This window comes from Cupressus sempervirens, chromosome 1, assembly GCF_028749045.1.
Source record: "Cupressus sempervirens isolate cs-2001-9-10 chromosome 1, ASM2874904v1, whole genome shotgun sequence".
Lineage (NCBI taxonomy): Eukaryota > Viridiplantae > Streptophyta > Pinopsida > Cupressales > Cupressaceae > Cupressus > Cupressus sempervirens.
Genome location: NC_143118.1, coordinates 898,629,979 through 898,646,405, shown reverse-complemented (window position 1 = coordinate 898,646,405; position 16,427 = coordinate 898,629,979). Strand labels below are relative to the sequence as shown.

Here is a 16,427-nt window from a genome sequence, read left to right as displayed (position 1 = left end):
TTTGAGAACAAATTTGCAAACATGTATTTACAATTTTCTCAAAAAAATGTGAGGTTTGCTAAAAAAATTATTAGTTAACTTTATAACTTTGTGAAATTTTGAATTTTCTTATTGCAGCAACCTTGACATTCATTTTTCACAATGCCTCCAAAGGATTCAACTTGGAAATATACGAAAGATTTTCCTAGCAGAAAAATTAAATCAAACAAAATGTTTTTTATAAAGATATAAATTCTGGTGGCATCAATAGATTCAAATGCCATATTGTCAGCATACCTAGGCATGATATTACTGTGTGCATTAAATAAACTCCCGAGGCAAACTGGTTTTGTTATGTCCTCTTAGAAACACGTGAACAAGAGAAGTTAACTAGGAAGAGGCAAGTTAATGAATTAAGTGCTATTGGCTCACATGCTCCCACATCCGCAAGTTGTATTGGAGAGGGTTCTACTAGGTCCCCCTTTCATCCTAGTGCTAGTGCTAGTGCTTCTGCTCCTGTTAATTATTTAATGTTGTGCACTGCTCCTGGTGCACAACTCTCGCCATTTCATCATACCCTTTTGTATTAACAAATTGCACAATTTCATGATTCTTGAATAAGACAAAATTATCTTGTATAATTTGTCTTTATTCACAGAATAAAGACATTGCAGCTTATTATCTTTTAACATTTCATATTAATATCTTCCTTGGATCGCTTCTGTTCAATACGAATAACTTTGTTCTCAATTTGTTTTTTTTATTACTGACTAATTGTCATCCAAGTTTAGTAATCTGAAGTTTCTGTCTTTTTGTATTTGATTTTCCCAAACAAATGTTTCCTTTACACATAATCAATCAAGACAGTGTTACTGTGTTTATTTGCAGCATGGTATTGTAGTTACTGTTCATATTATCACTGCTGTATGTTGCATTGCTGTTCATAGTAGTCACTGCCATCACTTACCTTGTAACCACCTGAGATATGTGGCACTTTGACCTGTCTCTTTTAATGTTATTGCCAACTGCCTTATATGTGCTGATGTTTGAAAGCTTTTAGCTAGGGAGGATTGTTATAGAACACATTATGCTCTCAAGCATACAGAGAGAGATCATCTCAATATGATATTCTTGGAATGGCATATTTAAGGATATCAACATATATCCATCAACTTAGATGTTATCTTTTGATATCATCTGAAATATGACATTCATCGTACTTATATTCCCTTGGTATGTGCACTGGCATCATGTTTGTGATGCCTACCAAAAGAATATGTTGTATCCTAGAAGGATATGGGTTATCTAATCTCTAGCACACTCTGGGACAACTGAATGTAGTCTATCAGATTACAGTCGTGATCTCAACGACAACAACTTAATGTAGTCCATCATGACGAGTGTCATGATCTTGAGGGAGGATTTGATCACTACAGTCATCTCATAAAATGGTGATCTGATTTTGAGCAATCTTATCAATCTCATATTCTCGGATATGAACACTAGCATCAGCATCATAATGCCTACCAACAAATACATTATTATATATTCTAGAAGGATGCGAGTTATGTGATCTCCGACACACTCCGGGACAACAACTGAATGTAGTCGATCAGATAACAAACATGATCTCGAGGACATCAATTTGACGTAGCCTCCATTATGACAAGTATCATGATCTCCGACACATTCCAAGACAGCAACTTAATGTAGTCTATCCTGATATGTTCATTATCATGATCTCCAACTCATTTTGGGACAACAACTTAATGTAGTCCATCATGATAACAGGTCAAGCCATTGTTAAGATCGTCACCTTACAATAACGACCTCACAAATACATCAATGAAAGATTGTCACCTTTCATGACATAATCCACATATGCAAAATAGTAACTCTCGTGATATCCACCATGAACCAAGTCAGAGGGTGGATACACCATAGCTGCTCCTAGAGGGTGGAGCAAGGACTTCCACCTCAAGATTCTCTCTCACAAAGAAGAATGTATTACGAGGAATTTCACCTAGAACTTCACCCTCTCAAGCTGTTGATTTTTACGTCTAAGGTTGCTTGTTGGACTTCCTTTGAAACAAAATGTCCAAGATCCTCCGATGTCAACTAAAGTAGATCCTCTAGGGACTCACTCTTGAACTATTATCATAAGATCATCTGAACTACTTCCATTGCAATCTGCTCCCTCTCGATGAAAGACCCCCTGTCTCTTGTCCTTATTTCATAGTCCCGTATGTTATCACTCAAAAACATTCCTAATGCATCATTCTTCTTTTCCTGGAAGAATATTCCTCTGCACATCAACATCCTTAATACAAGCTGCTCCAATGAAGGCCCATATGCATCAAATCAAAGGATGATTCAGATTTGAAACTCCGATGATGTCCCTTCCCTGATATCTCCCCTCTAAAGTTGGTTTAAGTGGGAATGGAACATTGGTTGTTGTTATCCTCCCACAATGTAAAATTTCCAATTTGCTTTAGGAGTGAGCCTGTAATCCGTCAAAAGTTGCAGAATCAAGAGAGATGTCATATTTCAACTACTAAGTTTGGATTGTACCAACAATAAATTTAGTAATGGCAAATATATCAATTCCTTGAAATATGACCTTGACAGATTTGTTGCTTCATATGACTATGAAAGATCCCCACCTTGGAAATTGATGTTTGAAAATTCAAGACTTCGACCAAAATTTTGTACCTCTGAATTGACTTTATAGAATTCTGATTTCTTTTTGGTTTTCCTCGTTTTCAAGTTTTTAGGTATTTTTGAAGATATATGCAAGTAAATAACAATTAACAAATAACTTCAAACTAAGAATGATGAGTAGCATTCTATATTATATTCATATTTTTAACTTAACAATCTGGAAATGGTTCAAATCATACCAGGCATAATATTCACATTTTTGCAGTCAAAGAAATAAATATATCAAACGGATTTGATGCTGTCTACAATGAACCTGATGCCAGCTGTAGAGGGTTTTACAATCACAAAAGATGGAGAGCTTGCTGCCACAAACCCCTGTATGATCTCCAAACTGCAAAATGTGGTTGCTAATAAGGAATGGCGCCCACAATACAAGCCCAAGTTCCCTCTGGAAGAAACACCCAAGCTGGAATAGGCTGGCCGCCTGGCTGAATGTGATGTTTCCTTCTGATAAATGGTGCTATGAAGAATGTTGATTCTTACCACAGAGAATAGTACCTTCCAACTCCAATATTGAATCACCAAATCCTTGTTTAGGTTTGCATCCCAAGCCTCTAAATTGCTCCACTAGAGCAATTTCCAATTTCACAAGTTTCAAATGTCAAAAGATACTCCACAATTAGGTCTTCATCTCCTTATAACTCCTCCCAAATGCAAATCGAACCCTAAGTGAGAATTACACTTTGCACTTTGTAATAAAATAACATTTTCCCAAATAAAGGCATCCAGGCTATAGGAAAAACATTACTTTATTAAAATGTCATAACCCAAAGCGCCAAAAGGTCTTTGGATAGTGAAAATAGTTTATAATAATTCAAGACCTTTCCAAAGAGCTATAACACAAGGGCACATCTGACCAAACGAAGCCATATTCCTCTTATTACTTTGAAATGGCTATATAAATAGCCTTATTATAAATTATTTAAATGCTAACTTAGCGAATATTAAAATATTCCCCATTTTGCCTCTGAAAGCCCAAACCAACCAAATAAACGTGAAACTGACCATGTGACTTGTATGTGACTGATACCGGACGAGATGGGTCAACTGGCAGTCCCTTCCCTATAATCTAGGGATGCTCCTAGAAACTAGGGAACACGCCCTGTCATCCTGAAACTGAAACCATGGAATGGTCCCGTGTAACCTCACATCTGGAAACTACCACATCCTCCTAAAATGTAGGGATACCCCCTAAAATCAAGGAACTGCACCCAACTGGCTCCCAACTGCTTGTAAAGTCAAGCCCTGTCACTCAATATCTTGTATAAGTCTCTATCCACAACTGCTAGCCTACGAGACCCCCATGATAGGCTAACTCACATAGCTCTGCTAATCAGACTAAAAAGGGGACATGACAGACTATTTACAATGATGATGCCCTTTCCAATATATGGACAGCACACCTGTTTTAGATGCATATTCCCTGCCTCAACCGGTCTTACAATTTCTGATATAGTGACTTAATTATGCAAGTGAAGAAACATAACTTTACATAAAGTGTTATTGTTGCTTTTCCATGAATTTAATCTATGATCTCTTTATATGCCATGATTTTTGTGCTTGCTTAATAAGATGATACATATAAATTTGAGAATGACAAGTTGAAACTTTCTCGTATTTGCAAGCGGTCTATGTAGAAGATGGAATCGATAGTATAGCTGCATTATGCTCCTCTCCTCTAGCATCAGAAGGCTCCAAGAAAAAGAACATTCAATGCAACTACTGCCACAAGTATGGTAACATGAAGGTTTAATATCGGAAATGCTTAGCTGCCCAATCTAAGCAATTTGGTTCACAGCCAAAAGCGAGCACTAGAGAGCACACTAAGCAAACAGGATCTGCTTTTACACCTTCATGGCTAAGAGACTTGCAAATCATGTCTACAAGTCGTCTACTTGGTACATTAGTTCAAGTGCCTCTAGTCATTTCACCCACTACAAAGACTGGGTCATCGACTATCAACCTTTTTCAGATTCAGTTATTTTTGGTGGAGGGGAAGAGTACATTGTTGTCAACAAAGGCAACATTTCCATTCAATCTATTGAGAGGAATCTTATTTTCCTCCATTTGTACTACGTTCTAGGGATGGAACTAAATCTACTCTCAGTCATCCAATTGTTACAACACTCTTTGTGGTTGGAAGTCACCTTCAATTCACAGTAGTGCACCATCACTGATAGGGATACTCAGTCTGTTGTTGCAGATGGCCTTGAGGATCATGGTCTTTTCAAACTTGTTGATTCTAGTGATTCTCAAGACTTAGCTATGGTTGCCCAACAATCTTCTGTCAATTCACTTTGGCATCAGCGATATAGGCACTTAAATGTGCATTATCTCTCTCAACTTGCTCGAGACAAGCTTGTCCTCGGATTGCTAGAGATTCGGACTTAGCAACTTGGAGTTTGTGATGCATGTTAGGTCGGGAAGCAACATCGCACACCTCTCAAAAGTGGTGATTCATGGCAAGCTTCTCAGGTACTTCAGCTTGTTCATGTCAATATCTGCAACCCTATGGCCACTCCTCCTATGATTGGGTCCAAGTGTTTTATGTTGTTTGTTGATGATTTCAGTAGAAAAATGTGAATCTATTTTCTTAAAAAGAAATCATAAGTGTTTACTATATTTCAGAAGTTTAAACCTCTAGTTGAAAAAGAGTCTGGGAAATCTATTATTACTCTTAGGTCAAACAATGGGAAGGGGGATATTGTTCTAATGAATTCTCTAGCTTTTGTGATATTCATGGCATCAAGCGCCAGTTGACCACACCCCACACACCACTACAATGTAGTTGAATGTCGGAATAGAATAGTCACTAAGATGGCTCGATCCATGCTCGACCATAGACATGTTTCGAATAAGTTTTGGGCTGGAGCAGTTAACACAGCAGTTTACCTTTTGAACCAGTCACCCACTATGGTGGTCAAAGGTAAGACTCTAGAGGAGGTCTAGTAAGGTCGCAAGCCCAAAATCAATCACCTGAAGGTTTTTGGCTCTCTTGCCTAGGTTTGGATACCTGATGCGTCACACACCAAGTTGGATGCCAAGAGTCAGAAACTAATGCTTGTTGAATACAGTAGTCTTCACAAAGCCTACCACTTGATCGACACTGAGACATCTCCTCTCTTGTACAGTCATGATGTAGTCTTTGATGAGCAGCAAGGGCCATTTATGCATGTTTCTCCTACTCCTGATCCAACAGATCAGCCTATGAAAGCTCATGGTTTCAAAGTTTAGCTTCCTTTAGGTCCACCTAATGGGAGGGCTCCAGCAACTTTAGTTATACCAGTGATTCTTGTAAAGACACCTCTGGCTTCTCTTGTAGGATCACCCAGATTTGTAGATGCTTCACTTGATTTTGATCCAAATTCTTCTAATGAAGAACCTAATCATAGAGCACTTATTGATGTTAATGTTGGTCCTTCTCCTCTCCGGCCTTAGTGGGCTTAGACACTTGCTCATCTTTGAGATGATGAGCTCATTGATGGGAGAAATGCTCGAAAAAAGAGCAAACCTACAAAGTCGGTTAATTTTTCTCTCATGGCCAAAGTGTGTTTGAACCTCAGATGTACTGCAAGGCTAAAGGAATTCCACAGTGGGAATATGCATGAAGTCTGAACACCAGAGCCTTTTGAAGAATATCACCTGGGTCCCTTTTAATCTTCCACTGGGGAAGAAACCCATTGGCTGCAAATGGGTCTACTAAATAAAATACAAGTCTAATGGTACTTTGGACAAGCACAAAGCTCGTTTAGTTGCAAAGGGCTTTTCTCAGCGTCAGCGTATTGATTACGAGGAGACCTTTGCCCCTATAGCAAAGATGAGCACAATCAAAGTAGTCCTAGCCATAGCAGCAAGTTTGGCTAGAAGGTTCATCAAATGGATGTCAAGAGTGCTTTCTTGAATGATGATCTGCAAAAAGAGGTCTATATGGCGTAGCCTCTCGGTTTCAGGGTTGCTAGTAAAGAACGCCAGGTTCTTAGACTGGTGAAAGCTCCCTATGGTTTGAAGCAGGTCCCTAGGGCATGGTACATGAAAATTGATAAGTAACTCAGTGATCAAGGCTTTCAAAGTTCTCCAAGCTCAAATTTGTACATCAAGACTACTGACAATGACATCATCCTTTTAGTCATTTATGTGGATGATTCAATCATCACTTGCAGTTTGGCATCTTTGATTCAGGGAATCAAACAGAGTTTATGTCATTCTTTTGATATGACTGACCTTGGGCTCATGCATTATTGCCTAGGTGTTAAGGTTTGGCAGTAGTCTTCTGGTATATTCATTTCTAAGTCCAAATATATCAGGGCTCTATTGGACAAGTTTCACATGTAGGATTGCAAGCCTGCATCTACACCCATGGAGAAAGATCTCAAGTTATCAACCAAGTATGATTCTCCTCCAATTGATAATACCACATACAGGCAACTAGTAGGCAGTCTCATCTACCTTTTTGTTACTAGACCCGATATCAACTTCACAGTCAACATCTCACGCTTTATGACAGCTCCCAAGGGTAATCATTAGATGGCAGCAAAGCATATGCTTTGTTATGTGAAGGGCACTACAAATTAACGACTTCTTTACTCTCAGAGTTCTAATCACAAACTCAATGGGTTCACAAATTCAAATTGGGTTGGTTACGTTGACAATAAAAAGTCAACTTTTGGATGTGTTCAATTTGGGATCCGGTGTCATCACATGGACCAATAAGAAGTAGCAAGTAGTTTCTCTCTCCTCTATAGAGGCTGAATACAGAGGGACAGTTAAGGCAGGTTGTGAAGTTGTTCAGCTTTGGCTGATGCTCAAGGATATGAAGATGTCACCAGTAAGACTGACCACTTTGTTTGTTGATAATGAAGGTGTTATCAAGTTAGCACGGAATCTAGTCTTCCATGAACGAACCAAGCATGTGGATGTTCACTATCGTTACATACGACAATGGTTGAAGACAAGACTATAGACTTGCAGTATGTTCCTACTGCGGATCAGACTGCAAACATTCTCACCAAGCCTCTTGGTCCAGATAAGTTTGTCAAATTCAGAGGACGGCATGGTGTAGTGGAAAGGTTAATCATTAAGGGAGGGTATTATGATAATAGATCATTTCTATTTATATTTTATAGTTATTTATTGTAATCTATTGTAAATATTAGAATCTTTCTAATATTTAGTTAGCTTTTAGTTAGTTGTTAATAAATTGTTAGCTAGAATAGAATATTTCTATTCTTGACGATCGTTTCCTAAGCAAACATCGTCTATACATTTGTATATATATTGATCTATTGATCTCTATTAATAACAAGCAAGTATTTCACCAATTACTTCCCGTAATACTATTTGCTACCAATGATTCCATCAATCTACACAATAGAAGAATGGTGAAATTGTTGAAATGTCCAATTGAGATAAGTATTAAGATAGACACTAAAAGCAACATAGATAGTGTGACTCGGATGAACAGCTTGAAAAACAAGTACTACTTTGCAAAGGGCAATGCATCATGCTCCCAACGAACATATAGACACAAGCAGGCCTTGTAAATGGAGTTCTCGGTGAAGCAATTGACATTCTTTGTGGCCCTAGTTCCAAACCACTTGATGTTTCAATGTATGTTGTAACAAGGATTATTAATTATAATGTGATTCCATGGAACCAAGATGACCCCAAGATTGTACCAATAACTTTTGTATCACTGGGCAATTGGAAGCAGACACTACTCACAATGGCAAGGGCCATACTATACACAAATCCCAAGGATTAACAATACAAAAAGCAACAATTGACATTGACAAAACAAAGAGGCAGAGGCTGACATTTACAGTTGTCCAGAGTCATATCATTAGATGACCTTCGCATTTAATTTTGATGTTCTACTTTGAGAGATACTGCAAACTGCAACACAACACGTACACAATTACAAGAAAAAAAGAGGAATCCTGATTGCAACAGTTGTCTCTGTAACAAATTAAGGCACGCAACTCAATACAACCATTTCTTAAGGTATTAAATGTTTGATATCTCTCTAATTTTCTCCTTGTAAAATGTTTAACCTTGCTAAACGGTTCAGCTTATATAATTGATCTCAAAATTTGACACCACATCTGCCCTTCTAATAGTTTTGCAATATTGGTTTTGCAGGTTTTGAAGACGGCTATTTCTATACATTTCAAAGACATATTTGTATTGTGATAGCATTTTTACAAGACTTGAGAACTTAAATTGTATGCTAGATTCATTCATATTTTGTTTCTTTTGTGCCAAAAGACATTTCAAAATATTAATTTTGAGCATACACAACGTGCATTTCTTCCAACTTTTCATCTGACTTTTCTCTAATTTCAAAAAAATTGCACAACGCATATCTTGTTATTGACATAACCATTGCACCTTGTCGGTGCGAGCGCTAGTTAAAGCCAAACTGACATTGCAATAGATCCTGACATATCAATTACTCCTAACAGAAAATTCATGCGTGACAAACAAATATACATTACAATAAATGGGAGGAAGTGTTCAACCTCTGCATGAATCAAGTGACAATTATAGAGTATATATATCTTTAAAAAGACTTATATGCCGCCACCTCTCTCAGATTTATTTCCTATACTCGTTTGGATTTAAAAATATGTACATCTTCTTATAGTACTGGATAAAAAGTTAAAACAGGATATCCATACCTTAGACTCTGAATACGTATACACAACTCCTTTGGAGAAGAAACTTTCTGTTTCTTGGCCACAAGAGACAGAAATTCGTCCAACTGTATTTCCTTCTCATGGTGTTTATATAGGAAATCGGAAAGATAGGACACAATCTTCTCCGTTGTTATTTTGAAAACTGTGACCGTATCTTCTGGAGGTTCAAAGTAATGCATAATCAAGGGATGTCGAACAAGTGGCCCCAGACCTAATTTTTCAAAATCCTCCACACCTTCATATCGACAAATCTCATCACTAAGGTCATGGAGAGTTGCAATCCTTCTTACTGCTACATAGCACTGAACAAATGCATTTATCTGCCAAAATTTGCAAAAAACGAATGTTCAATGAATCAGGCCATAGCTTGCTGCCGAGTTTTCTATTTTGCAAAAATTGTCATCATATAACTATGCATCTGAATGTCCCAATAAGCATTTCAGACAATATATACCTAAATGACATGGCACTTATATATTGCTCAAGTATCAAAAGGTTTATTCCAACATAGTAGCCACAGTGTTTTAAGGTGGTAGAAAACTCGGTAATTTCGATAGATAATATTAAAGACTATAGCAAAATTTAATATAGCTCCCTGCAGTAAAGGAGAGGTCGTTTGTTCAAGTCCTAACATGCTGGACCCTGGAAAATAGCATACAATGGCTAACTGACAGATAATAAAATGCAATTGAGTGCAAGAAACGCAAAAGTCTAAATAAAGGCAAAATATGCACTCACCCTTCCTTCCAATAAAACAATGTTGCGCAGGTAAGGAATGTCTTGAATCCTAACACCTAAGGAGTCGAGTGAATCTACTTTCAGAGTCGAAATCATCGACTGGACAATTTTGCAAACGGTGACATTCTCCTCAGTGGATAAAAATTCACTGTGTGCAGCTGCCGCCGCCTTTTCGGCTCGCGCTACAACCTGCTTGTGTTTTACTTGTTTATTCTGATTCTGAGGTGATAATGAATGTGACGGTGAGTTACTTTGGGGACGAAGAACAGGCGAACTTGTAGAGCCAAAGGTCTGTTGTCGTTGCCGTGATAGTTGGGAATAGCCCATAAAACCTCCCACAAACTGATTGTGGCTCTGCACATTCGCATTCTGAAGAAAATTTAAATGCTGATTGTATGTCGGTAAATTCGAGGGCATCCCCGGAGGTGGCGGTTCCTGGCCATTTCGAAAGGGTTCCGCCATTCTTAGCCAGCACGTTCGCCTAGCCTTACTCCGCAAGGAAAGATCAAGCTAAAAGCCCTTGAGCGCCAGTGCTGGGATAGTTATGTATGCGGGCTTTCTTCACTAGCTATAGCCGTTTAATCTGTGTACTTTATTTGTTTTATTTTATTTTTAATATTGTTATTTTATTTTATTTTTATTTTTATAATTATATAATACTAGCACTTGCTCATCTTGAGATGAAAAAACATGTAGATGAATGCTATTTAAGAATGGGAAATGGAGAAAAAACATATCTATTTGGTAATATCTATTTAGTGACTGAATTTGAAAAGGCTCTACATATTTGCGAATTTTTATGCGAACTTTGGCTACGTTTGCTGCTTTCTGTTCCCAGGGTTGACTTCGACAGCGAAGGTGGCATCGTCGGATGGAAAGGAGGTCGATGGCAATGGACAACAAGCTGTCCCCGCATATACGACCTCTCCAGGTGTTGTTTCTCCGCCCCCTCTCTTTAATTTAGGTAACTCATTTGTCTTTTCAACAATCTCCCCGTTGTGCAACTCAACCTCTCTCGTACCTCCATCATCTACAACCAGTGATCTGTCTAATGTCATTATTAATGGCAATCCTCCTTCGTCTACTAATATCACCTTCAAAGCCAAAACCTTTTCGGAAGCAGTGGCTCATTCTGCTGAGGCCATTGACGCAAAGGCAAGGTTTGTTGTTGCAGGTCCTGAGCTCAATGAAGATGAAAAAACATGTAGATGAATGTTATTTAAGAATGGGAAATGGAGAAAAAACATATCTATTTGGTAATATCTATTTAGTGACTGAATTTGAAAAGGCTCTGCATATTTGCGAATTTTTATGCGAACTTTGGCTACGTTTGCTGCTTTCTGTTCCCAGGGTTGACTTTGACGGCGAAGGTGGCATCGTCGGACGGAAAGGAGGTTGATGGCAATGGACAACAAGTTGTCCCCGCACATACGACCTCTCCAGGTGTTGTTTCTCCGCCCCCTCTCTTTAATTCAGGTAACTCATTTGTCTTTTCAACAATCTCCTCGTTGTGCAACTCAACCTCTCCCGTACCTCCATCATCTACAACCAGTGATCTGTCTAATGTCATTATTAATGGAAATCCTCCTTCGTCTACTAATATCACCTTCAAAGCCAAAACCTTTTCGGAAGCAGTGGCTCGTTCTGCTGAGGCCATTGACGCAAAGGCAAGGTTTGTTGTTGCAGGTCCTGAGCTCAATGAAGCCGCCAATGCTGGTAAGGATTCCTCGACTGCCTTAGTAACCTTTTCCTTAGCTCCTAATTCGAAAATGATTGCCGAAATTGTTAAGGAAAAGAACAGATTAAAAGATACTGCTATTTTCTTTTATGCGGTTGAAATTGATAAATGCCCCCCCCCCCTCGGGAATTTCTTGATGATTGGTACCACAATTACTGAAACATTAAGCTAGGATTGGTTTCACATTTCATTTTGTCATCAAGTTCCAAAAGGTTTATTTGTCATTTTCTTTGCTAATCAAGAATCCCAAAAAGAAGTTCTAAAAAAATAGTATTGGACTGTAGGGTCAACCTCCTTCCGCACCTTGGCTTGGACCCCTGAAGCCGTTCATGAGGAAGTGTTGGCTCTTTCAGCCCCTAGATGGATACTTGTGAAGAATATCCCCTCATTCTTATGGTGTTTTTTGCCACAATTACTTGAACCCCTAGGTAAGATCATCCGGATGGATGACATTGTTAGGCTTGTGCCTCACATGGATGCTAGGATTCTCATTTTGCTCCTTCCCAGGAAAGAGATCCCTGCAGATATCACTGTTAAAGTGTTAAATGATAACTTTGTTTGTCCTGAAATTTTAGGAGGCTCAAATGCTTGCTTTCTTTGCAAGGAAGAGGGTCATCTCAGGAAAGAGTACCCTATTGTTAAAAAGGCTTCTGCTAAAACACTTAATCAAGCTAACCCTAATCCTCCTTCCAGCTCTACATCTTAGGTTAACCCCTCCGATGCTTTAATTTCTGATGCTCCTCCTTCTCTGAAACCTTCTGGTACTTCCAATGCTTTTACCTCTGCTCCTCCTTCCAGTTAGCAACATTTACGGCCCCTTGAGCCGATGTCTAGTTGTAATGATGGTTTTACAGTGGTGAGAAAAAGGAAGAAGAGAAAGGGGAATAATAATGGAAACCCCAAACCCAAGATTCCTTCTAGTAAGCTTGTCACTCCTCAAACCCCCATTGATTCCTCTCCTATTATTGAAATGATTGGGTGCCCTACCCCTATTACTTAATTTGATAAACCTATGTCGATTCCTCGAAAACTCCCTCCCAAAGTTTTTAAAGAAATTGATGATGATTGTTTATTTGAAATCATTCCAGGCATCGATTCTTCTCAGTTGATGCTTAGTATGGATATGGATTCGTCTGATTTTGATGATGATCCTAGATCTGATGGCCTTACCACAAAAAGACAAGGGAGGCCACCTGGGTCTAAAAACAAGCCCTCAGCTAAGAAGATTGGGGATAGTACCACTAAATCCCTATCGCCTATTGAAGTTGCGTGCTCTACCCCTATCAATGTGTCCCAATGAATTGTTTATCTTGGAATATTAAGGGCCTCGAATCCCCAGACAGAAAATTTGTCATCGAGCATTTGTTGAATTCTTTTAACTCTATTGATATATTTATGATGCAAGAAATTAAAGCTACTAGTTTTACTCTTGAAACCAATCTTAATTTTATTTGGAAAAACGCTATTAAATTTTACTCTAACTACACCAGGGGTAGAGGAGGAATTGCTCTCCTGGTTAATCCCAAATGGGGAAAACTCATTACTGCTAATGGTGTTTCTCCCTATCAAAGAGTCGTCTGGTTTATCATGAACATTGATAATAATCCCATTGGTTTTTGCTCTATTTATGCTTCTAATGGTACTAAAGAAAGAATATCTTTTTGGAACTGGTTAACTACCATTCCTGATATTCCTTGGTTAATTGGTGGGGATTCCAACATGATCGAGTCCCATAACGATAAAATGGGTGGCAATCCTTTCAAATGGAAAGAAAATGAAAAATTTCACTAGTCTAAACTTATAAACTCCAAAAAGTTATTCAATCCTCTTGCTGGTAATAAAGATGCTAATCCTGGAATATGGCACACTTGGTGCAATTTCCATCGAGGTCATTCGCATATATATTCTAGACTGGATCGCTTCTATGGTAATAAGGATTCCATCTCCTTTCTCCCTGATAATCTTGGGAATATTGTTCTGGTCACCGCAACTACCCTGTCTGACCATCATCCTATATTCACCCGTATCAACATCAACTTTGCTCTGGTCCATCATAAGTCTACTTGTCCCAAATTCTTGTTGAATTGTAATCTTCTTCTTGATGAAGACGTTCTCTGTGCCATCCAAATCATCAGAAACATCAATTTTTTTAACCTTAAGGATCTCTCTATGATCGATAGATGGAAGGCTAATCTTCCTACTTGGAAGTGCTTTCTCCAAACCACTGGTCAAAAGTGTGCCAAGGATTATAGGTTCATAGAAAAAAATCTGTGTTTTGAACTTCAAAATGTTGAATTCAATGTTCAGGCTGATCCTTCTAATCCTAATCTCATGGCTCAGGTTATAGCCGCTAAGGATGCCCTGTGTAAACATCAACCAAGGTGCTACGATCTGCTCTAGGGCTAACTGGCTTCATCATGGGGACTGTGGATCCAAATTCTTTTTTAACCTTCTTAAACAAAAGCACATTAAAGACTCTATTGATAAACTTATTATTAACAACCAGGAAGTATCGAATCCTAACATCATTACTCAAGCTTTTGCTGACTACTATAGAAAGCTCTTTACTTCGGAGAGCTCGATGGGGGCCGATGAAATTAGAAACAAATGGAAGCCTCTTATTCCCAATAGATTGGATTCTAAGGATGTTCTCAGCCTGTCTAACCCTATTTCCATTGATGAGATTAAGAATGCTATAAAAGCCCTTAAGGATGACAAGGCCCCTGGGCTTGATGGGTTCCCTATTGAATTTTATAAAGCTAATCTCAGTTGGATCAGTAAAGATATGCTCAATCTGTATAATGAGGCCATGTACTCTGGTTCCCTGGGTTTTGAGATCAATAGTGGTATCATTTTTTGAGAGCAGATTTGAGGAGGGTCATTACAGTGGTATCAGAGCTTGCTTGCAAAGTGTTTGACGAAATGCCAAACAACTGAAGTATAAAGATTTTTGGTGTTTGAAGAAGTTATAACTTATTGGGGTTATTACGCTCCTTGCCTTATCCCAAGGATGATCTGCCAAATTTTAGGCTAAGATTGGTATCACTCAATTAGTTGATATTTTTTTATCAGGATAAGCTTATTCCTTGGGAAGATCTCAAGGTTAAGTTTAATATTCCTTATTCTCATAAAAAGACTTACAATATGATTTTACAAGCTTCTAAAGACCTTCCCTCTGTTTGTCATGTGGATTCCCATAGACACTTAAAATGTAAGTGGCCGGATGGGGTCATTTTGGATAAGCTTAAAGCTAAGAATATTTACAAGATCATTGATCACAACGAAGATATTATTGATCATATTAACAAGATTTGGTATTGCTCTTTTGATATTAAAATTTTGAATAAATTCCTTGACAATATTTGGAAAAGTCCTGTGGAGCCTAAAATAAGACATTTTAATTGGCTGGTATTACTTGATAGACTCCCAATTAAAAGAGATAACCATAATTCTGATTACTATAACCTATGCAGGTTGCCTGAAACTGGTAGACATATTCTTTTTTACTGTCTTTTTGCTAAAGAAATCTGGAATCTTTTTGGAATATATTATCCTGTTAATGTGAATATTCTTGAAATTGTTACTGGTCATATTAACGATCTTAGTAAAGATGCTAATTTCTTTTCGAATATGTTGTCTTCTAACATTCTTTGGTAGATCTGGAAACGCAGGAATGAGGAAAAATATCAAGGTAAGTTGAGGATTCTTGCCGAGTTTTTTCAAAAACTCACCTATTTTAAAATCTTTCTGCAGGTTCATACTGCCATGATGGTCGAAAAGGAGAAGCTGAGAAGGTTTCTCAAGGACGGGCACACCACATTCTTCTACTATGAGCTCAAGCATGATTATCAATGGAGGAGAACCCTTGACGATCTGCGAGTTTTTGAACACACTTGCAAGAGACTTAACAAAGAAATCAGGGGAAACCTTAATACCAGGAACAAGGAGTTCTTTATGCTTACCCAGATCTAGGAGCAAAAGAATATTGTTTGGATGGAAAGCCCACTCGGGTGGACCACGTGGGTCGATGTTTACTTTGATATTTTGCACTAGTCCTCTTGTTATCTCTGTTTTGTTCCTTTTGTAATTATGGTACTTTGATCTCGATTTGAGGCTTTGCCTCCTCGTTTGTTACTCGATGAACTCGTTGTATTTTTTGATCTCTCTATAGTTAATAGAAAAAAAAAAATCTATTTAGTGTGTTGATTTATTATTAAAATAAATTATATCAACAAATAATAGTAAAATATATTTTCATTCTTTATATATATATATATATATATATATATATATATATATATATATGCATAGTTTTTAATTACTAAATTACCAAAATTAATTTTCTTTAAGTTAATTTGTGAATATGTAACTTTATATTTAAATTAATAGAAAGGGACCTATTCATTCAAAAAATAAAAAATTTAAGAAAATGGTACGCATTATAAACTTGTCATTTTTTAAATGTATATTTATTTACGTTCCTATTTTTATGATCTCATTCAATACATAGACAAAAGTTAATTATAAAAATCAATGTACTTATTATATTATAATTA

The 16,427-nt window shown here is 37.7% G+C and overlaps 1 protein-coding gene across 1 annotated transcript in view; it reads right to left on the bottom strand.

Annotated features, from left to right (window-relative positions):
- Positions 1-10,727, bottom strand: part of NOV (Histidine kinase-, DNA gyrase B-, and HSP90-like ATPase family protein) — a 192,601-nt gene extending 181,874 nt beyond the window's left edge. The window contains exons 1-2 of the mRNA XM_089793452.1: positions 10,134-10,727; positions 9,378-9,715 (exon numbers count right to left, since the gene is read on the bottom strand). Coding sequence (XP_089649578.1) covers positions 9,378-9,715; positions 10,134-10,595 — 800 coding nt within the window. The 5' untranslated portion in view covers positions 10,596-10,727. The remainder of the gene's footprint in view (positions 1-9,377; positions 9,716-10,133) is intronic.
- Between the last annotated feature and the right edge of the window lie 5,700 nt (positions 10,728-16,427).